We start from the raw sequence: 25,710 nt of genomic DNA on the forward strand, positions 1-25,710 counted from the left end.
GCGTGCCAGGAGACTCTTTGGAATGCTTTCTCAGCATCCAACGAGAGTATCTAATTACAAATTTTTAACTGCATCTAGCCCAGGAAATACTTTGTGCCTAGTAGCAGTGTCTGCTAGTCAGCGGATTATCCCGGCTGTTAAGCAAGCTACACCACCTGTAGTTTTGACACTTAATTTTTTCAAAGGAAATGCTTCGGGACCACGGGATACTCAGTGAAGAGCATCAGGAGGCACCCCAAGGCATAGGGGCTGGGACTGGCAGTAGGATGCCTTGCGGTGGACAGCCGAGCTCGATCCTTATAAAAGCTTTTTAACTGCAGCAGCTTTAGTGGACGCTACTGGAGCTGGAATTACGCGGCTGCTGGCATGAGACTTGCCCTCCAATAGATCCTTGTAAATGGATTTAAAGTGTATTCATTCAAATTAGAGAGACAATTTAAATTAAAAAGCTTAGAGCTGCCTCCACCACAGGTGGGCTCGCTCGACCCACCAGCGGACAGGCACCAGTATTGGGAGAGGGGGGCTGGCCGTCAGGGTGCACCGCGGCTCTGGCACAAACCCGGCGACACGGAGGTGGCACGGGCAGAAGCGGACTGAACGTGTCGGCTTCTCACTTTTTGGATTTTAGAAGGGCATGACATGCCTATATCTGTGTCTCCCCCTCCTTTTACTCCTCCACCTCTTTTCTTTTCGCATGACTATATGTACTTGTCACTTTTCCATGTGTTAGTTGTGTCTTCAGAGCAGTTTGTCAGCTTTTGGACACCTTTGAAGGTGTTTTCTATGTGTTTCTATGTGTTTTTGTTTGCCTGCCATTGGTTTTAACGGTGCTCGAAGGTGTTCGACGAACAGTTCGACGAACTGTTCGGCGAACACACGGGTGTTCGACGAACCGAACTCGAACACTACGGGGGTGGCTCAACACTAATAAGGAGCTGTCAGTGTGGCTGTTCTAACTAATAAGGGCAGACAGTGTGGCTGTTATAGTTATTAAGGGTAGACAGTGTGCTGATTATAGTTCATAAGGGGAGACATTGTGACGGTTATAGTTCATAGGGAGGGTTGGAGTGAAAGCAATATTTTTAGAAGAGGACAGTGTGCTGGCCATGTATCATAAGAGAGACAGTGTGGGGAACATTTTATGCAGGGATCACAAGGAGGAGCAATTATTTATTTAACAGAACAACATAAGACAGCACCTATGTGATTTAGCACCAAAGCCAATACTGGAAACCAGGAGCAGCGCCAGAGACTCAGTGCTGAAAACAAGGACAGAGAATAAAGCACAATTTGTTTTTGTTTTTTTAATAACAAACTGCAGCAGGGGACGAAAGATATTTTGAAAGGAGACAACCCCTTTAAGTATGATTTGCCACATTTGCATCTATAGAATATTTGTGCCTCTGTTGTGTGAAAGAGAAAAGTACAGTTATTCATTCAACTGGTACTAACTGTAAGGATTTTTTAAAGGTAAACCCAGCATCATGTATCAGCGCTATATTTAATATCAACGCAAAAAATAAGTTGTGTTTTATTTTAAAAAGAAAACACTTAATTTTAAACTTTTTTTCCACAGATTTATGTTGTGTTCTTATATGCATTATAGCTTGTGTTTACAAAAATCGGATTACAGGATTGTTTTATTACACAATTATAGATCATGTCCAGTTGGTTATTGCGTTCCTCCTATACCAGGAATATTTTCAGCAATTGGTATATTTTGGGCTGGACCAGGGCACTGATCTGATGTTGAGGCCTTCTCAGGGAATGGGCGAATAAATGATTTTGATGGTTTTTCTTCCCCTTTCTTGTCTGGTTTTGGTCTCTTACCCTTCTTTTCTTGATCTGCATGAGAAACTGTAGTTGGTGCTTGACTTCCAGAAAGATATGTAATGGTGCCCACTGTTTTGGGTGGACTAGATGGAGGACCATGAGGACTTTGTGGTTGGCTATGATGATGCTCATAATTGTGTAAATGTTCATGGTCATGATCATGCTCATCACTTCCGCTGTCATGTTTTTGTCCTTGTTTGTTACCAAATTTAGCAGACCCAAGCACTTCTTTTTGGCCTGGCTTTTGTCCTTTTGCTCTGTTTTCCTGCTTTCCAGAATCTTTTTTGTCATTAATTGGTTGATTAGTGTTATGGCCTTCATTATGCTTCTGTTCTTCCACAATAGCTGCCTAAATAAAAAAGACAATATCATTTTTAAGTAGAATTCCTCTTCTAAGACCACTATACTGCTGTATTTGTACTATTTAAAAGTTATGACAATAAAGCTGTACTTAAATAAAATTACAGTGAAATACATTGAAACCTGAAGTATTAAAAGTGCATTGTGAAGTCTTAATTACTTTTGGTTTTATTAGCACCATTGTGAACATTTTTACAGCCTCCCATTATTTTGCAGTACATTTTTGACTAGAGTAACCTTTCCTCAGTATAGCTAAATATGATGGTCACTAGTATTACCACTGTGTTAGCCTAACAGGCAGTCCGCAGAATATTCTTCAGTACTTGACCTCTAATATATGCTGCGCAACCTTCTACCGCCAAAACCTGTTTTCACTTTCTTGACCAGGTCCAATTTTTCAAATCTGACCTGTGTCATTTTACGTAGTAATAGTTCTGGAATACTTCAACATATTCCAGTGATTCTGAATTAGGTCGATATTATTTGCATTTATTTCTGAAAAAACATAAATTTGATGAAAATTTTAGAAAAGCTCCAGATAGGGCTGGAATAAGCGCAGATAGTGGAAGTCCGGACATGACAGGAGTTTGAAATAAGGAGGTAGGGAAAGAGTTAACTAGGATTTGGCATATAGGTCAGGAGAAGGTGAAAGTGGGGGGGGTTCGTAGGACAGGTCACTTAGAGAACAATAGCTTTCCATTGGGGGAGTATGTTAAAGGGAACAGTAATGTAAAGTACCTATATCTAGAAGAGGAGGATCCCAGAGTGGTTACTTCTTCACAGGATTCTGGACTAGGGAATAGTGTTGAGCCACCCCCGTAGTGTTCGGGTTCGGTTCGATTCGTCGAACATCGGGATGTTCATGGAACTGTTCGTTGAACACCGTCGAACACCGTCAAACACCGTTAAAACCAATCGCAGGCAAACAAAAACACATAGAAACACATAGAAAACACCTTCAAAGGTGTCCAAAAGCTGACAAACTGCTCAGAAGACACTCTCTTTAAAAAAGCCGGCCGGCAATTCAGCAGCGGCATACATCGTTACCCGACAATTTAGAACAGAAAGAATAGAGCATCACACATAGATTAGATAGATAGAAACATGTCAGTCACATATATAAGAAGTACAGTGACAGTGTTGCTTACTGTACTTGCTATTTAGTGTTAAAGGATTTATTAAAAAAAATAATAGTGTTTTCATGCACCGTCTCTTTAAAAAAGCTGTCTGGCAATTCAGCATCGGTACCCGACAATTTATAACAGAAAGAATAGAGCATCACACATAGATTAGATACATAGAAACATGTCAGTCACATATATAAGAAGTACAGTGATAGTGTTGATTACTGTACTTGTCATTTAGTGTTAAAATAAAGGATCTATTAAAAAAAAAATTGGCGTGGGGTTCCCCGTAATTTTAGTCTCTAGCGGAGGTTAAGCAGACGGCTGGGGCAGAAGTTTGAAGCCTGGGAAGGGGGTAATACCCACGGAGCTTCCCAGGCTACTAATATCAGCCCCCAGCTGAATACCTAGCCTTTACTAGCTATTAAAGTGGGGGACCCCCAAATAAATGACGTGGGGTCCCCCCTATTTTAATAGCTAGCAAAGGCTAGGCAGACAGCTGGGGGCTGATATTAATAGCCCAGGAAGGGTGCCATGAATATTGGCCCCCTCCCAGGCTAGAAACACCAGCCGTCAGCCGCCGCAGAAATGGCGCATCCATAGGATGCGCCAATTCTGGCACTTAGCCTCGCTCTTCCCACTGCCCTGTAGCGGTGGCAGTGGGGTAATAGGGCTGGGGTTGATGTCAGCTTATAATGCCAGCTGACATCAAGCCCAGGTTAGTAATGGAGAGGAGTCTATAAGACACACCCCATTGCTAACCCCATAGTCAAAGTTAAAAAAAAACACAAACACCCAGAATAAAGTCCTTTAATTTAAATAAACACACAATTCTTTATTGTTCTAAATTAAACCATACTTACCATCACGCCCATTCCAGCTGAAGCCAATGTCTTCTGCAATAAAAGTAAAATAATAAAGCAACATCATCCTTACCTTTCCATGGTTCCCACGATGGCTCGAGCTCTGCTACATTCACATGACAGGCTGGATCGCAGCCGAAAGCTGCCATCCAGCTTGCCATGCCGCAGACACTGAGAAGCGCAGGCATGCTTGTGCTCCTCAGTGTCTCGCTGTGACGGCATAAAGATAAGCCGAGGTCATGTCCAATGAACTCAGCTCACCTCATGCACATCACTAGCTATTAAAATAGGGGGGACCCCACATCATTTTTTGGGGGGTCCCCCATTTTAATAGCTAGTAAAGGCTAGGTATTCAGCTGGGGGCTGATATTAGTAGCCTGTGAAGCTCCGTGGGTGTTACCCCCTTCCCAGGCTTCAAACATCTGCCCCAGCCGTCTGCTTAACCTCCGCTAGAGACTAAAATTATGGAGAACCCCACGCCAATTTTTTTTTTAATAAATCCTTTATTTTAACACTAAATGACAAGTACAGTAATCAACACTATCACTGTACTTCTTATATATGTGACTGACATGTTTCTATGTATCTAATCTATGTGTGATGCCCTATTCTTTCTATTCTAAATTGTCGGGTACCGTTGCTGAATTGCCGGCTGGCTTTTTTAAAGAGACGGTGCATGAAAACACTAATATTTTTTTTAATAAATCCTTTAACACTAAATTACAAGTACAGTAAGCAACACTGTCACTGTACTTCTTATATATGTGACTGACATGTTTCTATCTATCTAATCTATGTGTGATACTCTATTCTTTCCGTTCTAAATTGTCGGGTACCGGTGTATGCAGCTGATGAATTGCCGACTTTTCATGTTTCACTGTGAGCACTATTCCCATCGATTTGGGCAACCACTGTAATGCCACAACCACCATGGCTGTGGCATTACAGTGAGTGGCAGACAATCCCTGCATGATTGGTGCTCTAAATAGCGCCAGACATGCAGGACACGCTTTTGGTGCACGAACAGTTATCGAACATAACCTCGAACAGCCGAATTTTTTGCAAATCGTTCGCGTTCGTCGAACAACTCGAACACCGCCCAAAACAGCTCGAATTTGAGATTGGCAAACAGTTCTAGTCGAACACCGCTCATCTCTACTAGTGAATGTCCCTCCCACCCGCCCTTTATCTTGGGGTCTCTAAGTGACGAGGTACGGTGGTGTGGTGTGGGATTCCTCTTTTATGTTTGTCTTGTCATGGCAGCTGGGGGTGAGGAGGTCAGGGATGGCCATGGTTAATTGGGGTTTGGGCACATCAAAGGGATGGTGACCCTTAATCATTTGGTCTGGCAGTTACCGCTGGATCGGTTTCCAGGGAACAGTGACAACTTTGGGTGGGCAGTACTATGACAATTTGTCAACCCCGAGTTGGAGCAGAGCGACTGGGGAGTGTTTTAGTTTGTACTGCCCAAGGTGTTATGGTTGACCATCCAGGATCTCCTCTGACGAAAGGATGATTCAAGTTGTTATATTTGTATTGTGTTTAATGAAAGGCTGCTGTGGCCAATTTTCTCCATCGTCACTCAGCGTCATGTCTATTATTTATTAATACCGTATATAATTTTCAATACCCTAAGTCATGAGCTCCTGACATGCGAACAAAGTAGAAACCACTAACAATTGACCTCACTTTGGAAACTACACAGCCAAACAAATCCTAAGCTCCTGACATGCCAACACAGTAGAAACCACCAACAATTGACCTCACTTTGGAAACTACACAGCCAAACAAATTCATCCAGGGGTGTGTTGAACATCTTGAACTCACAGGTGCTTCAAAGAATTTTATAACATTGTGCCGTAAAAATTAAAAATTATTTTTTTTCCACAAAATTTTTGCTTTAGCTCTACATTTTACATTTTCACAAAAATAACTGGAGAAAATGGACCACACAATTTGTTGATGGATTTCTCCTGTGTACCCCATATGTGGTTGAATACTACTGTTCTGGCACACTGCAAAGCCAACTTCTGAGCTGGGAGGGGACTGAGACCAGTGGAAGAAAGGACAGACATGTTTTAGGAGAGTTGGGTGGAAGAATTGAAGGAAGAGGATGGAGACAGTGAGTATGGCCTTATACAAAGTCAGTGGAACTACTGAACCGAGATTGGGAATTTGAGAACTGAGAGAACTGTTTTTTGGCCATTTACCTGGAATTGCTTATTACCATGGCTGTGATCAATAAAAGGTTGTTGCATTGTTAATCTGCCTAGGTGATTACTTACAACCCACAACCTCGGATCTTTACACCCACAATTGACAAAGACTGTAACACGCGCCCCCGGTCGAGCCTGACCAGCACTCGGACCGCCGTGCACCAATACTGTGACTGCAGTGGCACAGATGTGTGGTACACTTTGAAACAATCCTTTATGCACAGCGAGGACATGTTGTCCTGGTGCAATACGGACACCTTCAGTTCCAGAGTTACTGGGCGACTCTCCTTCTGACTTCTAACTATTAGGGCCTTGCATATACTGAAATTGAAGAAATGTGCCTGTCTGGCCTGCAAACCATGATAGCACATAAGCTTTATACAGTGACATCTGTACGATGTGCGTGGCCAGTTTTTTGTCCCAGACTTTTGTTTTCCACATGGCACTGTAAGGCTTGACGTCTGTCACAGCATTCATCACCGATGGCCACCAATTTTATAGGCATTTTTATTGGAATATCAATCAAAATTGCTGCAATTGTCTAGTCAATTCTTTCAACTCAATTGCAGTGATCACAAATGCAAGGGGGTGGGGCAATTGAAACCCACCATGATGATGAGTAGAGATGACCTGTTGTTGGGAACTATAAGCATTTTTACTCGGTCACTGTGTCTGAAGACATGGTGACTAATTATCCGCTTGACATACATGTACTTCAATTTGCAGAAACACTTTCCTGATGTGTGTACGTGACTCGCCCCCTGGGCCGTGGGGCACTCGGATCCGGGCAATAGGGGGAAACGATGGGAGTAGTAGTGGCAACCCGGTTCCGTGGCTCAGGGTGGTCAGGCCAGTGGTAGTCCGTTACGTTCTGCTGATAATGTCCGACTACGCCACCCGTGGATTGCGGTTATTAGGAACCGCCGCTGCATGCAGACCGCTGGGGCTGATGAGGTGTGCAGCTAGGGTAGTGTGACTCCCCACGGGAAGAGTGCGGCCCCAGGGCAGTATAATGGATGGTGGGAGTGATGGTAGTGAGAATCCCAGTGCTGATAGTGCTGGAGGAGCAAGGAGCACACAGACAACAAGTTGCAGTCCAGGGTCTTTACTACAACAGGTAAACTGACCCATAAACAGTCCCGGCTAGGAGGGGACCTGGATGTCTGAGAGCAACGGGGAAATTGGCCCTGGTCAGGGTGAGGGTGTAGGCCTACCGTGCTTTCTGCGCTCCTTCTGGCTATCTCCTCTTTATAGGGTAACAGCCCACGTTTCCAAGCTTTCCGTGTATTCTCGCCTGTATGGCCTGCGATGTGGGTTCCTTTCTGCTCCCAGCCTTGTACGGCTTTACTGGTCCCCTCGGTTGTGGCAGGGCCTCCAGGCTTCTTAGGCCAAGGAAAGTACAGTCCCTTGCGAACTGGTTCTCTGCTGGGGGATGTGGAATCCTTCCAGCCTCAGACACCAAAGTCTGGTAGATTAAGTCTGTTATCTGCCAAGACAGGCTCTCTTCGCCTCTTGTCTCTGGCTTGTGGCTTTCCTCCTGCTGCCACACTTCCTCTTAGGTGCAATCAACTTTCTGTCCCTGCTCCACTCTGGGACACGTCTCAAAGCTGAGACAGGCTTTCCAGTTCTCTCTAACCCTGCCCTCAGTACCAGCTTTTATAGGGGCAGCCTGCTCCCCCTACTGGCCTGAGACAGGAGGCATTGCATGCTAATGTTCCCCTGACCAGAGAACCTCCCCCTTGCTCTCAGACACAGCTTTATTACATATTGTGGCATCCAGGTAGGGTGACACATTCCCCCCTAGTGAAATTTAGTACTCCGGGACTAAACAATAAACAAAGACATTGTGCACAACAATAAAACATTAATAGACAGACGACGCACAAATTGAGTTCTTAAGGTCACAGTGTGGTCTGTGACCAGGTGTCCATATCACCAAAACAACGGGAGCCTTAACCAGGTGGGGGTCTGTCCTACCCCAAGTCCTTCACAGTCTTAGTTCATTCCTGGGTTAGGCTCAGAATGCAGTCCATACAAGGTCCCGGTTATAAAAAGTCCATAACCTGTGAGTCCTTACGGTAGCTGCAAGAAACTGAAACACGCTATTAATAATCACGCAGGCAACTTGGCAAACATTTCAACATTTTGCAACAGGGTTATTTACAATTTTTAGTATACTCTATATTCTCCAGCGAGCGGGTATCTGCCCCTTTGTGCTCCTGGTTGACCTACGTAGCCCACTGTCTGGTGGTGGACCAACCTGGCTTTCCCCACTAGCGTTAGGGGTACAGCTACCAGCTGGATGTACAGGTAGGGCAGGCAGCTGTCTGCGGGTTCTTTGGCTTACCACAGGCATGGCAGGCTCACTGTCAGCAGAGGGTTGACTCTCCTGGGCTGCTGGAACAGGCTCTTCTGCCTCTGGAACCGCTTGCTCCTCTTCACCTTCCGGCTCTGGTGTTGGTTGTTGCTGTGTCGGTTGCAGGAAATGCAGGACAGGTACCACTATGGCATCATTTATGCGAGTCCAGGACTGAGGGAACTCTCCGTGAACGGTGCTGATCATTTCTTCCTTGTCCTCTGCGGGTTCAAGGTCACTCTGATCCTCTTCTGCACTACGGAGTTGCTCGGGGCACCTTTTGAGGTGGTCTCTGGAGACGACACTAGTGGTTTCTCCTCCGTCCTTGGTGATTACACACACCTTAGGGTTGTCGTGGTCAGACTGCAGTACGGTGTAGGGTTCCCTTTCCCACTGGTCGTCCAACTTATGTAGCCTTCTCTTCCGCTTCAGGACTTGCTCACCAGGTTCTAGGGGACCAGCAGGGGCGTGTTGATTGAAGAGTCTTTCTTGCTTCTCTCTCACCTGGGCCAGGCTCTTCTCTACACTCTCCTGTACCTTCTTGTACTGCAGTTGCCTTTCCGTATCCCAGTCCGCATCCGGGGAGGTGTCCTCAGGTATTAGGACTCCCATCTCCAGGTCTACGGGCAGCTTACCTGGTCTAGCTCGCATCAGGTAAGCCGGGGTGCAGTTTGTAGCGTTCACCGGGATATTGTTGTACATGTCTACCAGGTCCGGCAACTTTTCTGGCCACAGGCTGTGTTCCTCCAGGGGCAACGTCTTCAGGAGATCAATGACTATATTGTTCATCTTCTCACACATCCCGTTGGTTTGGGGGTGGTAAGGCGTTGTCCGAATCTTCTTACAGCCATAGAGGTTGCAGAACTCCTGGAAGATTTCAGCTTCGAACGCTGGACCCTGGTCTGTCAGGACCTGTTCCGGATACCCGTGAGGACGGCAGAAGTATTGTTGGAAGGCTCTGGCCGCTGTTTGGGCTGTCAAGTCCTTTACCGGGACCACCACTAGAAAACGGGAATAGTGGTCCACGATTGTCAGGGCATAGATGTATCCAGACCGGCTTGGAGCCAATTTGACGTGGTCCAGAGCTACCAGCTCAAGAGGCTGCGTGGTGACGATGGGCCTCAAGGGTGTCTTCTGGCTGGTGCGGTCCTTCCTCCTCAGGTGACAAGGGCCACAGTCTCTGCACCACTTTTCTACTGCTCCTCTCATGCCGACCCAAAAGAACCTTCCTCTTAGTAGGAACTCCAGTTTCTTCCAACCGAAGTGTCCCGCTCTGTCATGGTAAGCCCCCAGGACCATAGCTGCATCCCTCCTTGGGACCACGACTTGCCAGGTCAGCTCGTGCGTCCGGTGGTTGACAATCCTTCTGCACAACTTGCCTTCGTAGAGGAACAGCTTGCTCTTCTCTTTCCATAGCTGCTTGGCTTCCTCTGGGGCATCTGGATCTAAGCGGGCGTCTTCCTGGGTCAACAGATCTTTCACCAGGCGGATGGCAGGGTCACTATCTTGGGTCTCGGCCCAGCTGTGGTGAGGTAGGGAATTCATCATCACAGTTGTTAGATCCTCCTCCTTCACGCGGTGAGAGTGTTGAGCGGCTCCATACCGGTGAAACGCGGGGAGTTCTACCTCTTCCAGCTCTTCTGGGTCTTCGTCACCTTCAGGTAAGTGAGGCATTCTTGATAGGGCGTCCGCGTTGGCGTTGGTTTTGCCTGCCCGGTACTTGATCACAAAGTCATAGTTGGAGAGACGGGCCATCCACCGCTGTTCCAGGGCACCCAGTCTTGCATTGTCCAGGTGTGTCAACGGGTTGTTGTCCGTGTACACGGTGAACTTCGCGGAGGCCAGGTAATGCTTGAAGCGTTCCGTCACGGCCCACACCACCGCCAAGAATTCTAGCTTGAAGGAGCTGTAATTCTCCGGGTTCCTTTCGGTGGGCCTCAGCTTCCGGCTGGCGTATGCGATCACCCGTTCTCTGCCCTGTTGGTTTTGGGACAGTACGGCTCCCAGTCCCACATTACTGGCGTCTGTGTGGAGAATGAAAGGCTGGCCATAATCAGGGTAGGCCAGGATCTCATCCCCCGTGAGGGCCATCTTTAGCTGGCGGAAGGACTCCTCTTCCGGTTTATCCCACTTGAAGGGTGGCTTTTGACTTCGGGACTTAGACTGTCCGATTAGGAGGTCCTGCATAGGAGCTGCCATCTTAGTGAATCCGGGGATGAACCTTCGGTAGTAGCCTACCAACCCGAGAAACTGTCTCACCTCTTTGATGTTCGAGGGGCTTGGCCAGCTCTTGATTGCCGTGACCTTGTCAGGGTCGGGGGCCACTCCTTCCGCGCTTACCACGTGCCCTAGGTACTGGACCTTTGGTTTCAGCAGGTGGCACTTCGATGGTTTCACCTTCAGGCCATAGCCTGCCAGGGCTTCGAACACCTCAGCCAGGTGCTTGAGATGGTCCTCGTAGGTCTTCGAATAGACGATCACGTCGTCCAGGTAAAGGAGGACCGTCTCGAAGTTTCGGTGACCTAGACAGCATTCCATCAGCCGCTGGAAGGTCCCTGGTGCGTTGCAGAGCCCGAAAGGCATACAGTTGAATTCGCTCAGTCCAATTGGGGTGGTGAAGGCGGTCTTCTCCTTGTCAGCCTCTGCCACAGGAACCTGCCAGTACCCGCTAGTAAGGTCCAAAGTAGAAAAGAAGTTAGCAGATTTTAGTGCGGCTAAAGACTCTTCTATTCTAGGCAGCGGATATGCGTCTTTGTGAGTGATACGGTTGATTTGTCTATAGTCCACGCACATTCTCATGGTGCCGTCTTTCTTTTTGACCAGAACCAAGGGGGCTGCCCAGGGGCTACAGCTGTCTCTAATGACCCCAGCTTCTTTCATCTCCCTTAGCATACCCTTGGCGTTCTGATAATGTGCAGGGGGTACAGGTCTGTGCCTCTCTTTTATTGGTGGGTGGCTCCCTGTGGGGATGTGGTGTTCTATCCCTTTTACTCTGCCGAAGTCTAGCGGGTGCTTACTAAAGACTCTCTCGTACTCCCGTACCACCCGGTAGACTCCTTGTTTTTGGTGCAGGGGAGTGGAGTCAGCACCCACGTGGAGTTTCTGGCACCAGTCCTCCTTTTGTTTCTGGGAGCCATTACCCTCCGCCTGTGGAGATGGAGGCAAGGGTTCCACGGCCCTGATAGCTTGGTGTTCGACGACAAACAGTTTGGCGAGTGTAGCGTACCTGGGTAAGTGTACTTCCCTCTCCCCAATGTTGAGGATGCGGACGGGCACCCTCCCATGACGGACATCAACCACCCCCCGGGCTGTCAAAATGGTGGGCCTGCTGTCTGAGTACACGGGTTCTACCATGGCTTGGTAGTCTCTACCTCTCAACCCGATTGCAGTCCGACACCAGATCATCATTTCACTTTTGGGAGGCATGGAAATGGGGAATGGATCACTGAGTCTTACGCTACCGATCTCACCACCAGACAGTTCTACCTGCTGCTGTCTCATCAGGGCTTTTATCTCCTTGTTGAGGACTCTCTGTTGGCTGGAACTAGCATTCACCGCCACCTGTTGTAGAATTACAATTACTTCTGAAAGACAATTTTCAATTATGTTAGTACCCACAGTTATTTTAGGGTGACTTTCATGACGGTCAATGTCCACGATAATCACTCCCTGTGCCGGCAGTTCAACTTTACCAATTTTAATGGTCATCTCCTTGAACCCCATCTGCGGCACGGGTAAGCCATTACTGGCGATGATGCTCAAGTTACTGTCTGGATACCGTGTGATATCAGCATCAGTCCAATACTGCTTAAAAAGTACATAAGGGATTGTGGTTACTTGCGACCCAGTATCCAGCAAGGCGCTCATGGGGATACCGTCCAGCACCACGGGTAAAACCGGGCGCCCCCCAACGTACTTATCACGCCAATTATAAGGGCTTGGTGATCTTATGCCTGGGGGTCGGCCCTCTGCCCCAGGTTGGACCCGTTTAAATTACAGTACCTGGAAATGTGTCCGGGCTGGTTGCATCGACGGCAAATGGGCTGTCCATCCTCTGCGTAGCGGTCTGTAGGCCTCCCTCGGAAGGACGGGATCCTCCTCTGTCGACGCCACGGGACATCCTCCGGACTTGAAGCCAGCTCGATGGGTCTTGACGGGTCCACTTGCAACGCCTGGACGGTCCTGGTCAACGCCGCGACGCTCCTGGTCAGCTCCTGGACTTGGTGGTGCAGGCCTTTCGACGGGGCTTGGTTCAGGGCCTGTGCATCAGCCTCCACGGAGTCCATAGAGGAGGGCGCCGCCTCCTGGTGGTAGGTGATAGCAGGGCGCCGGGGGTTTATAGCGCCACTGGTTGCAGATTCACGGAGCACCCTTATGGCCCTGTCCTTAAATTGGGCAAAGGTCAGGTCGGGGTTCTGAAAGAACATGAGGCGCAGTTGGGCCCTGTGGGTGCTAGACAGCAGACCCTCTATGAATTGTTCTGTTAGCAGTTTATCCGTTTCCTGCACACTGCCAGGGTCAGTTTGTTGAATAGCCCTCAAGGCTTCCTGCAGATTTAGGGCATAGTCTCTGATGCTGTCCTGTGCCCGCTGCTTACATCCATAGAACCTCATTTTAATTTCAGCGGAGGTACGTGTATCAAAGGTACCCCGCAGCCGGGCCAGAATACCCTTCACAGTCCTTTTCTCCTCAGTGGGCCATGATTTTACCTCCCTTTGGGCGGCGCCAGTTAACTGCCCTGTCAATATGCTGACCTTCTGTTCCTCTGTCAGGGGGTAAACTTGGAACAAACTGTATAGCCTTTCCTTGAAGTCAGTTAGGGCATGGGGCTCCCCTGAGTACTTGGGCAGCCAGGCCGCTCCCGGGATGTAGGGTAAGGAAAAGGGCATAACCGCTGCTGCAGCTGCGTTGGTGGTAGTGGGCGCCTCTGTGTCCGACATCTTCCTCCCCCCTAGTTAAGCGTGGCCTACCTTCCGACGATCCTCTTCTGTAGGCCGCGGCTCCGCTGCTGCTGCTCTGGACGAGTACCTTGCGTCGCGTCCTGATGATGTCAGCGTCGCTCTCTCTCCCTTCCAGGACCTTGCGCAGCGTCGGAGCGTGGGGCGGAGCTTCGGATCTCGCGCGGTTTTGACGTCCACGCCCCTCTTCTTCCCGCGCGGCATCCTGAAGATGGCGTCCGATGGCGGGAAACAGCTGCGGATGGCGGGAAGACGGCAGAAGACGGCGGGAAACGGTCCAAGATGGCGTCTGATGGCGGGAATCGGCTCCAGATGGCGGGAAAAGACTCCACAGGTAAGTTACAAAAGTCTTTTTCAGGCACGCAGTACCCGGTGGTTGCGGGCACGAAATCCTGCCGACTACGCCAAAGCTGACTCGCCCCCTGGGCCGTGGGGCACTCGGATCCGGGCAATAGGGGGAAACGATGGGAGTAGTAGTGGCAACCCGGTTCCGTGGCTCAGGGTGGTCAGGTCAGTGGTAGTCCGTTACGTTCTGCTACTAGTTGTTTTCCATTGAAGCAAAATTGGATAGATCTCTTACTACTATCATGGAGGAAATCATTTACAAACTGCCCTGACAATCTAACAATCATAATGAAATTAATATATGTTTGTGATATTCCGGCAATACTATGTTTGATGTCATACCTCTGGTTCAAATATTTCACAGGTCACATTCAGCACACTCTTTTCAGTTGGATTGCTCCAATGTGTTACAGCAAAACTCTTGCAGTAGCCAGTATGCTGAGGGCAAAAAAGGAAATGCAATAAATTACATTTAGCATTTAACATTAAACCATCCTGCTAGTGCCAATAATATATTATCAGCAGAGTGAGCTGTTCATTTTCTCTGGAGGACTATAAAGCATTACATGGCATTGATAAATAATTAAGAGACATCATTTATTATAACATTTCTTGCACTTGGTTGTTTTTCATTAACTTGCCTCCTGTGGTTAGTGCCCGGATGTAGTTGTATCCATCTCAGATATTAAATGCTGAGATGGGTATAAAACTTAAAAATCAAAATGAGTCAGTCCTCATGTACACCTGTGTTCGTTCAGATTCTACACTGGTGAGGACATTGCACTAGGATGGAGGACATTATTACTGGAAGGGAATCAGGATGGGGGACATTATATCAGAAAAGGGTTCAGAATGGATGACATTATAGCAGGATGGGGGTCATGATACCAGGAAGGGGCCCAGGTTGTTGGACATTATTACTGGAAGAGGCCCAGGCTCATGCTGTGCCCCTTCCAGTAAGGGTGTTCCTCACATCTTTACATCCTTATTGGAAGGGGCACAGCATGGGGGACATTATTACCAGAAGTGGCCTAGGTTGGAGGACATTGTTCCAGGAAGAAGCCCAAGATGGGTGACAGTATAGGATGGGAGACATTTTTACATTATGGAGGGGTGAGAGGCAACAGGTATGTCTTCACAGGATTTAGAATGCTACAAAGACTAATACATCTGACCAACATGTAGGTGGGGTCCAGGTCCAAATTTTTCACCGTGACCCATCGGACTCGAGTTACACCACTGCCCCTAGCAATCAGCTAGTTATAACTTATCCTGCAAATATCTAATATCTTATTAAGATAGGCCTTACCCCTTTAAGGTAAAAGGATATAAATGTTATTCCTTTTTAAGCAATGCTGATTATTGTGCATTTTTTTGTATCCATCTGTAAAATTATTGACCCCTCTAATTCTTCAGTGGTCTTTGTGATGGTAGGGGATGTTTGCCCATAGATGCAAAAATGTAAAGTTAAGACAAAGGATTCAATAGTGCTTAGCAAGTGATGATGAAAAGGAAGAAAAAAAAATGAAATGTATTACTATTACTCTTTTATGTACTTACTGCAAATTCACATTCCAGGGGATCACACAGGGAGAAATCTTCATCTGATTTGTTACAATTAGACTCATGAATTGTAAATTCCACATAGAAAGCTGTTCCTGCAACCACCTAAGAACATGAATACATATGGTTAGTTAGAGGTGGGCAACACAAGTGAATTGTAACTGTAGCTTAATAATGGCCAAGTTTAGTGTCACCACTATGACACACAAAAAGTGATCTTAAAATTACACGTTAATTCATGCAAATTTGCTATCATTGTTGAACATGTAAAAAAAAAAAATTCTAGAAAATGTTGTAAATGTAAATTCTATTGATGGGGGTTTTCCATTTGAGTGTACCTATGTTTGAATATGTGTGTTGCAATTCAATTCAAAGTCTGTTTCCATTGGCCCAATGGACTTTCGATGCTGCTCTCGCTCAAAAGTCATCTATTCAAACTGCTCAATATCATTGTATAGTCATGTGGTATGGGACTGCCATCGTAGTGATCAGGGGGCTGAAGCATTCCTACATTTATCACCTTTCCTGCTAAGAGTTGATAAATGTTATTTATCTAAAAAGAAAACATTTAAGGGGAATAGCAATGGGTCATCAAAAATTTAGCTATTGTTTAGATCAGGTTTTGGTGTCATGTGTAGTGATGAGCGAGCACTAAAATACTCGAGTTCTTGGTACTCGAATCGAGCAGGTAGGGTGCTCGGAACAGGTTTGACTCAAGTAAAGAGTATAATGGAAGTCAATGGGAAACTTAAACATTTTCCCAGAAGACCCTAATAGGAGGGCTGGGGGCAGGAAAATCACAAAAATGGATGCAAATAGAGCTCAAATGGAATGGAAACCGCATGAGGAACTTGCCTGAATGCATCTCTGACTCTCAGGTCGCTGCTGGAAACTAAATAAATAAAACATTTTAAAAAATTTGATAACCAGCCAAGGTAAAGCAAACAGGTGGGGGCTGATATTATCAGGCTGGGAAGGTCCATGGATATTGGCCCTTTCCAGCCTAAAAATACCAGCCTGCAGCTGCCCCAGAATTGGCGCATCCATTAGATGATGCTTTAACCGGCTTTTCCCAATTGCCCTGGTGCAGTAGATAATATTTTGGGGGGTTGATGTCAGCTGTGTAATGTCAGCTGGTATTAAGCCCAGGGGTTAGAAATGGAGAGGTGTCTACCAGACACCCCCATTACCAACCCAGTAATGAAAAAAAAAACTTTATTTAAATAAAGATTCCCCTCACTATTCCTTGTTCACCAAGTTATTATCAAAAAAGTTCCCAAGAAGCTCCTCCGATGTAGTCCCCATTCCTTGCACCAAGCACCTGTGAATAGCAGTAAAATACTGCTATTCACAGGCTCCAGGTAGTGACGACAACTCTCATCAGAGCCACTGGCTCAATGCTGCGCTCATCATTTATGAATAATGTTATGGATCCGGATGGTGGAACCACTGTGCCGTGGTACAAGGAGGGACCAGAGGGGCATGACTAAGGACCAAGTCGGACTGACCCTGGCTCCACGGCAGCTCAGTCGACTCTGTGAACCAAGGATGGACCGAGAGGGCAGACCAGGTGCCACTCTGGGACCGACCTCGTGTGAGAGCAGGCGACTCCCACAGCACTGGCGACAAGTGTAGACTGGCACGGCAGATAGACTCGGTAGTAGGCAGACAGACGAGCACGGCAGGTAGACAGGCTGATGGGCACGGCTAATAGGCAGGTGGGCACAGCTGGCAGGCATGGTTGATTAACCGGCTGGTGGGCATGGCTGGTAGACAGGCTAGCGGGCACGGCTGGTAGACAGGCTGGCGGGCACGGCTGATAGACAAGCTGGCAGGTACGGCTGATTGACAGGCTGGTGAGCAGCACAGGGACCTGAGAACTAACAGAAAGGTTAGGAGACCAAACTAACATGTTGCACAGGCACCTCCATATTGGGGGAGGTGCCTTATATATTACCTGTCCTCTGGCCATTGGCCGGGACATCTTAGACGGCACGCACGGTCACTTTAAGAGACAGGGAGCACGCGTTCTCCCTAAGCACAGTGCCCGGGGATCTGCATGCAGTACGCGCACCCCAGACACAGCCAGCATGGGACACGAGCAGTGGCATGGGAGACACCTAGCCAGGGACGCGGCGGTAAGGGGGTCGGCGCCTCTGCCGGGCAGGAGGCAGAGATGCCGGCACTACAAATAAATTGGTGAACCAGGGAGTTGGAGACTTTTTTTTCAAATAAAATATTTTCATGTGATTTTTTTTCTTTTAACTTACTGGGTTAGTAATGCAAGTGTGTGATAGACTCCTCTCCATTTCTAAACCCGGGGCTTGATGCCAGCTGACACTACACAGCTGACATCAACTCCAAAAAATATTACCCCGATTGCCAATATACCAAGGCAATCGGAAAGAGCCAGTGCCAGAATTGGTGCATATAATGAGATGCTGTCTGCTTTACCTGGGCTGGTTATCAAAAATAGGGAGACCACATGTAATTTTTTTAAAATGAATTATTTATTTAATAGGTTTAGAAAAGGTTAAAACACCCTTTAGTGCCACATGATGGGCATTAAAGGTTCCAACATTATAATATTTAGGGGGTTGTGTACATTAACTTAAGCTCTCCCTCCTTGATCAACTCTCCCTGAACTTCTTCCAGAGGACAGTGTGCCGAGCATCACATCTCCAGGTCTACCTGCCGAGCTTCGCATCTCTAGGTCTACCTATAAGACCTGATGACGTGTTGTGGCCGGCCAATCACAGTAATGCAAATAGCCAACATGGCTACAGAATTACCGTGTATGACAGGAAACCCTCGTATGCTTATTGGCTGTCTAACAGCCGCAAAACATGCTGGTCGTGGGAACTGAGCATGGCGCCTACGATACATGATCGAGTAAAGAGTGTGCTCAAGCACACTGATGCTGAATCGAGTATCGAGCAATGGCGAGCATGACTAGTCATGTCTATTTAAAAAATAAATGTGACAATGTTTATACATGTATATGCATCTCAAATTGCATATTTTAAATAAATACATTTAACCCCTTCACCCCCAGCCTTTCTTCACCTTCCTGACCAGGCCAATTTTTTTAATTTTGACCAGTGTCACTTTATGAGGTAATAAATCTGGAACGCTTCAACGTATCCCACTGATTCTGAGACAATTTTTTCGTGACATGTTGTACTTCATATTAGTGGTAAATTCAGGTTGATATGATTTGCGTTTATTTATGAAACTATTGAAAATTTGATTAAAAAAATGAAAATTTAGTCATTTTCAAATTTTTTATTTTTATGCCCTTAAACCAGATAGTTATATCACACAAAACAGTTAATAAATAACCATTTACCACAAGTCTACTTCACATCAGCATAATTTTTAAAACTTTTTTTTAGGAAGTTAGAAGAGTTAAAAGTTTATCAGCAATTTCTCATTTTTCCAGCAAAATTACAAAACCAATTTTTTTAGGGACCACATCCCATTTTAAGTGACTTTGAGGGGCCTTTGTGACAGAAAATACAAAAGGTAATACCACTTCAAAAGCTACACCCGTCAAGGTGCTCAAAACCACATTCAAGAAGTGCATTAACCTTTTAGGGGCTTCACCAGAATTAAAGCAATGTGGAAGGAAAATTAAAATTCAACTAATTCCCATAAAAGTATTGCTTTAGCCCCAAATTTTGCATTTTCAAAAGGGTAACAGGAGAAAATAATATATTTTTTTGTGAAGTTTCTCCTGAGTCCCAAAAGTGGTGCAAAGCTACTTTTTGGGTGCATGGCAGGGCCTAAGGCCTCCTCTGTTAATCGTCGGCCAATTGTGTAATTGTACGGATGATCAGGGGCAACCGAGAGCTGTTTGCTCCAAAGATAAGAGCGGGCAGGTTGAAATACGACCTCGCTGGCCTTGACACACTGTAAAAACAAACCACAAAAAAACATGGTGGAATTGCATTTTATTTTCCAATTTCACCACATGGTGTCATTCAAAACTATGACTTGTTCTGCAAAATACAAGCCATCATACAGCTTTGTGGATAGAAAAATTAAAAAGTTATGGCTCTTGGAAGAAGGGGAGGGAAAAAAGTGCAAAAATAACCTTATATAATTTTTCCGTGTTGCATGCTTATTGCCACAGTCCATTCCAATGGGTGTCGCTGGTCTGGACATGGTGCCGGCCTTTCTGCTTTTGATGGATGTGGATGACGTCTCTTACATCATCTTACATCATCCAACCAGCTCTGTAAATCTTGAGCTTTTGCCATTAAAGCACAGACATGTGCTGAAGTGCTTTACTCTCAGCAAGGCAGAGTCAAGGGCAGGTCAGTGTTTCAATTACATAGGCTCAAAATCTTCAACGCTGGGTATAGACATAGGAGTCATCCATATTCATTAAAGCTTGAAGGCTGACTATTGCAGGGAGAGAGGGGGCGCTGAGCACAAACCAGCAACGCCCATCGGACCAGACGGCGGTGATAAGCATACAGTGCGTGTGAATTACATAACATTTTTTCTTTGCTCTGCGAGGTAGCTGGGGACTTATATACATGTTGCTGGACTACTGTGTAAAAGAGTTTATAGGCATTGCTTTTAGTTTATTTGGAGAAAACCTGGTGAGGTAACAGGTTTCTTTTAAAAGGAATCTGTCAGTAGGATCAACCCTCCTAAGCTGTCTACATGGGCATGTAGGTCATACGAAGCTGAATAAAATGATACCTTAATATCTGCAATCTGATGTCTTATTCCAGAGAAATCCATGTTTTTCTTAATATGTAAATGAGCTATTAAGATCTATGGGCCGGCTATAGATCTCCCTGAGAATTTACTTCCAGAGATTATTTTAATTAAAAAGGATGTATGTGATTTCTCCAGATGTATGTGATTGGTCCAAAGGAGGGGAGAGTGAAGCAAGCGCTGGTTGGCCACAGGGATCGCGTGACATAACAATGTCATGTGATCTCTGAGAGAGCCAGTGCCAACACCGCTGGAACTATGCCAGCACAAGAGATGAGTATAAATATTATTATTTTCTAAAGGAGAAAAATAAGGATTGAGAAGAGGTTGTCAGAGTAGTGGACAACCCCTTTAACTCAAGTCACATACAGTCTAAACATAGGCCTCAAGCTTGCAATACATTTTAGATTCATCGTAACCTAACCTGCAAATTTTAGACAGAACTATTGAACAATCTAGTGTGTTTGATGGTGATTGACTCCTGATTCTCTCTCGATAGATGACGTCAAATGATGAAGGATATAAACAACATGTCTGATCCTTTTTCTCAGTGTAGATAAGCGTTTGCATTTGAAATCAATTACAATTATTCTCTGCTATTATTTTATCTTTACCTGTCGAGCTCCTTTTGTGATGTTTCCGAGACCAAAGTATTTGTTGTAGTCACTCTCCTTGTTAAACTTCTCCAGACTCTTTTCTGCAACCTCTTGAATATTACTATCATTTAGTGGTCTACTTAAATAGCAACCAGCACAACTAAAATCTTGGCGAGCGGCTGAAATATGGAACAAATAAAATGTCATATTGGTAATTATTTCAATTAATTCTACTGGTTATTGGTTTAGGAATAACAAATGAACCCTAGATTTTAGTAGTTAGGATAATCATAAAGGAAAGAACTAAGTTTCAGTAAATAAGGTTATCCCATTAATATTGGATTATTGTATAATAAAACTGGTAAGTCCAAGGCTATGAAATAAAAAAACAGTCAAGTGAATGAACTGACTACATTGGTGGCATTACATAACTATCTCATAAACAAAGTATCAGCCAGGTAGATAATTGAATAATTTTCAAAGGATATAAAAAGGCCCTCTTTCTCCTATTTTCATATCACACTCAAACACTAGATCGTGACATTTCACAATCTTTTTAATTATTGCCTATTTTATAATATAAAAGCAGGATTTGGGGCATGAATTCTTTTAATATTTAAAAAGTTTAGGATCTAGCTTAACATATTACCAGGCTGGCAAAACAGCAAAAATCATAGTTCATCAGGTGTAATTATTTTAAGCTGGCTTTAAAAATCATTGTTAATGGCAGCACATCGTCCTGTATAAATAATTGCCAATATAAAGTGCTGCCAATAATTTAATATTTTATGGACACAGATGATTGTATTAATAACTATTCCGTGTACATAGAAAGTTTTTTTTTTTTTTAAACAGGCCACTAAATGACTGCCAATCGGCTTGCATATAGCCAATGGGTGGTCGTTTAATGGCATGGATCGTACCATGTAAACATGATCTAATCTATTAGAATGGAATTCAATTCTACTCAAATACACAAAAAATAAGGGATTTTTGAGAATACGTTTTTTTGTAAATTTGCTTTGCACGTATTCGGCAAAAACACAGCATGCTGGCCGCCATTTTGCTAAACCATAGATGTCCACAATAATCATGAAGTCTAAATTGGCTGTCGATCACCAGACAGATTAGATCATTCGTCAGGTGAAATTATCTTTTGCTTTGCACAAAAGATCATTGTTCTTGGCAGCTCATTGTCATGTGTGAACAGAACCTGTGCTGCCGAGAACAATGGCCGCCTATGTGCACTGAACAATCTTTTATAAATCATTCAGTGCACATCTGAAAAGCCGTCTGCCTGTTGAATGACCACCGATCAGTAAACAAGTAGCCGATCGGTCGTCATTAGAGATGAGCGTTGTTCTACTCGAACTGTTCGCCAATCTCAAATTCGAGCTGTTTTGGGCGGTGTTCGAGCCGGTCGGCGAACACGAACAATTTGAGAAAAATTCGGCTGTTCGAGGTTATGTTCGATAACTGTTCGTGCACCAAAATCATAACTGGATTTTTTCTCAGTAATGATGAAAATTAATGTTAATACGCAGTTTGAGTGTACAGCGGGGCGGGGGGAGGGGCAGGGGATGGATCGCTGCAGGAACAATGAAGATCTCCATTTTTTTTTCTCTTTCCCGCATTTGCAGTGGGGAGGTGCAATCTGTCAGCCTATCAGCAGCGCACACACGGAGCGAAGTGCTTTTTTTCACACAAGCAAGGGCATGTGTGATTGGCAGTGTATGTCACATGTCCTTGCCCTATAAGACCAAGCCATTTTCCCCGTCGCCACCATTTTCTCACTGCTGCAGCTGCGTGTTAGACGGCACCGCTGTTGCTGTGTGCGCTATACCTTGTTAATTTCAAGCCAATTTTCGCACAAATATACAGATAGCTTGGGAGTAGGGAATAGTTGTGATTGCAGTCCTTTTAAGGACTAGGTTACAGCATTTCCTACGACTTTTATCAAGCAGGTCTGTGCTCTTAAATAGATAGATTGTGGGAGTAAAGACTAATTGTAATTGGAGTCCTTTTCAGGACTAGGTTACATCAGTTCCTATCAGTTTTTGCCAGGCAGGTCTGTGCCAGTGCTGTGCAAGTTTTTTTCACAGCATTTGGCTGAATCTAGCAAAGCTAATCCTTTTTGGCCTATTGCAGAGTGTGTTAGTCAGTGGAGTAGCCTATCTGTGTTGCAAGATATACCACCTGTGTATAGAATACCAATTTTTTTACTGCACCTAGTGAAGTAAAATCTTTTGGGCATAGCATCATTCTATTAGTCCATCTATACTGACCTCCATCAGGTTGCAAACTGAATATAATTTTTTTCTGCATCTAGCTCTGAAAAAATATTTGGGCTTCTAGCAGTGTGTGGGACTTGGTCTATTAGTCCATCTATACTGACCTCCATCAGGTTGCAAATTAAAAATAATTTTTTTCTTCATTTAGCTCTGAAAAAATATTTGGGCTTCTAGCAGTGTGTGGGACTTGTTCTATTAGTCCTTCTATACTGACCTCCAGCAGGTTGCAAATTGAATATAATTTTTTTCTGCATCTAGCTCTGAAAAAATATTTGGGCTTCTAGCGGTGTGTGGGACTTGGTCTATTAGTCCATCTATACTGACCTCCATCAGGTTGCAAATTAAAAATAATTTTTTTCTTCATTTATCTCTGAAAAAATATTTGGGCTTCTAGCAGCGTGTGGGACTTGTTCTATTAGTCCATCTATACTGACCTCCATCAGGTTGCAAATTAAAAATAATTTTTTTCTGCATCTAGCTCTGAAAAAATATTTGGGCTTCTAGCAGTGTGTGGGACTTGTTCTATTAGTCCTTCTATACTGACCTCCAGCAGGTTGCAAATTGAATATAATTTTTTTCTGCATCTAGCTCTGAAAAAATATTTGGGCTTCTAGCGGTGTGTGGGACTTGGTCTATTAGTCCATCTATACTGACCTCCATCAGGTTGCAAATTAAAAATAATTTTTTCTGCATCTAGCTCTGAAAAAATATTTGGGCTTCTAGCAGTGTGTGGGACTTGGTCTATTAGTCCATCTATACTGACCTCCATCAGGTTGCAAATTAAAAATAATTTTTTTCTGCATCTAGCTCTGAAAAAATATTTGGGCTTCTAGCAGTGTGTGGGACTTGGTCTATTAGTCCATCTATACTGACCTCCATCAGGTTGCAAATTGAATAAAAAAAATTTCTGCATCTAGCTCTGAAAAAATATTTGGGCTTCTAGCGGTGTGTGGGACTTGGTCTATTAGTCCATCTATACTGACCTCCATCAGGTTGCAAATTAAAAATATTTTTTTTCTGCATCTAGCTCTGAAAAAATATTTGGGCTTCTAGCAGTGTGTGGGACTTGGTCTATTAGTCCATCTATACTGACCTCCATCAGGTTGCAAATTGAATAAAAAAAATTTTCTGCATCTAGCTCTGAAAAAATATTTGGGCTTCTAGCGGTGTGTGGGACTTGGTCTATTAGTCCATCTATACTGACCTCCATCAGGTTGCAAATTAAAAATAATTTTTTTCTGCATCTAACCCAGCCAATAGTTTTGGCCTAATACCACAGTTTGGCCACTCAGCTCTGCTCGGTTACCATCCATTGTTTTTTTGTGCAAACAACTCCAGAGTTGTGAATTAGTTAACCACCAAAATGAGTGGAAAAAGGCCTGCTGCTGGTGGAAAGGGGAATAGGCGTGTTGGGAAGGGGAAAAAAGGTTGTGTCCGTGGGGTAGGTGCAGAAGAAAGACCATCTTTCAGCCAAACTAAAATGTCTACTTCTTTTAGCGGACAATGTGATAAGATCCCTTTCTTACGGCCACGCCAATCGCTACAAATTCCAGATGAGGCACAAAAACAGCAGGTGCTTCAACGGATATCAAGTGCTCCTTTAAGTGGGCTCTCCTCCACATCAACTTCAACATCACAAATACTCCAGTCCTCAAAGGTGTCACCCAAATCGCACTTGCTTCCTCACAGCTCCCAAATCTCCAGCTGCCCGTCTGAGTATGAGGTAGAACAGATGGTTGAGTCTGCAGAGCTGTTTACTCATACTATAGCCTGGGAATCGGAGGTCGACTCCAGCGCTTCTGTGAATCCAGACGAGGAAATGATCTGCACTGATGCCCAGAATCTTTATGAGTCGGATCCAGGACCAGACGCAGAAGGTTCTGACCATAATGTAGACCCTCATTCCCAAACTGTAACTCCTGTTGGTGGAGACAATGAGGAAGACGATGATAAGACTCAAATACCTGATTGGAGCGACAACTTTAGTTTTTTGTCAGGGCAGGAACAGGTTGGCTCTGAGGACGACGGGTGTGATAACGCACAGGGTGATGATGATGAGGTCGGAGATCCCACTTACTGTCAACCCACAGTCAGCCAAGAGATGAGGTCAGCAGAGGAGGTGGAGGAAGATGCTAGTGACGACGAGGTCAGGTTGCGCCTTCCTGGACAGAGATGTAGTACTGGAAGCACGTCAACAACTGCATCCTCAAACACAACTCTGCCTCTCACCATAAGTCGTGGTGGCTCTTCAGGTCGCATGGGTGCTAAGCCTTGCATAGCCTGGACATTTTTTCAGATCGATAAAGATGACCCAACTCGTGTTATCTGTAACATTTGTCAGCAAAAGCTAAGTAGAGGCCAAAAAATACATAGTTTGAGTACTTCATGCATGAACCGGCACATGGACATGAAGCATAAGTTGCAGTGGGAAGCTCAGTGTGCTACAATGCGGCCTAGCCGGCCGGGCCAACCAC

The 25,710-nt window shown here is 45.2% G+C and overlaps 1 protein-coding gene across 2 annotated transcripts in view; it reads right to left on the reverse strand.

Annotated features, from left to right (window-relative positions):
* Positions 1–1,555: 1,555 nt before the first annotated feature.
* The window catches only part of LOC141258084 (fetuin-B-like), a 49,135-nt gene continuing 24,980 nt past the window's right edge, over positions 1,556–25,710 (reverse strand). For both annotated transcript variants that reach the window (XM_073673090.1, XM_073673091.1), the window contains 4 exons: positions 20,964–21,124; positions 15,616–15,723; positions 14,398–14,493; positions 1,556–2,182 (listed from right to left, as the gene is read on the reverse strand). In XM_073673090.1, the coding sequence (XP_073529191.1) occupies positions 1,673–2,182; positions 14,398–14,493; positions 15,616–15,723; positions 20,964–21,124 (875 nt within the window). In that variant the 3' untranslated portion in view covers positions 1,556–1,672. The remainder of the gene's footprint in view (positions 2,183–14,397; positions 14,494–15,615; positions 15,724–20,963; positions 21,125–25,710) is intronic.

This window comes from Phyllobates terribilis, unplaced genomic scaffold (assembly GCF_046119375.1).
Source record: "Phyllobates terribilis strain yellow unplaced genomic scaffold, ASM4611937v1 Scaffold_3__8_contigs__length_932513732, whole genome shotgun sequence".
Classification (NCBI taxonomy): Eukaryota; Metazoa; Chordata; class Amphibia; order Anura; family Dendrobatidae; genus Phyllobates; species Phyllobates terribilis.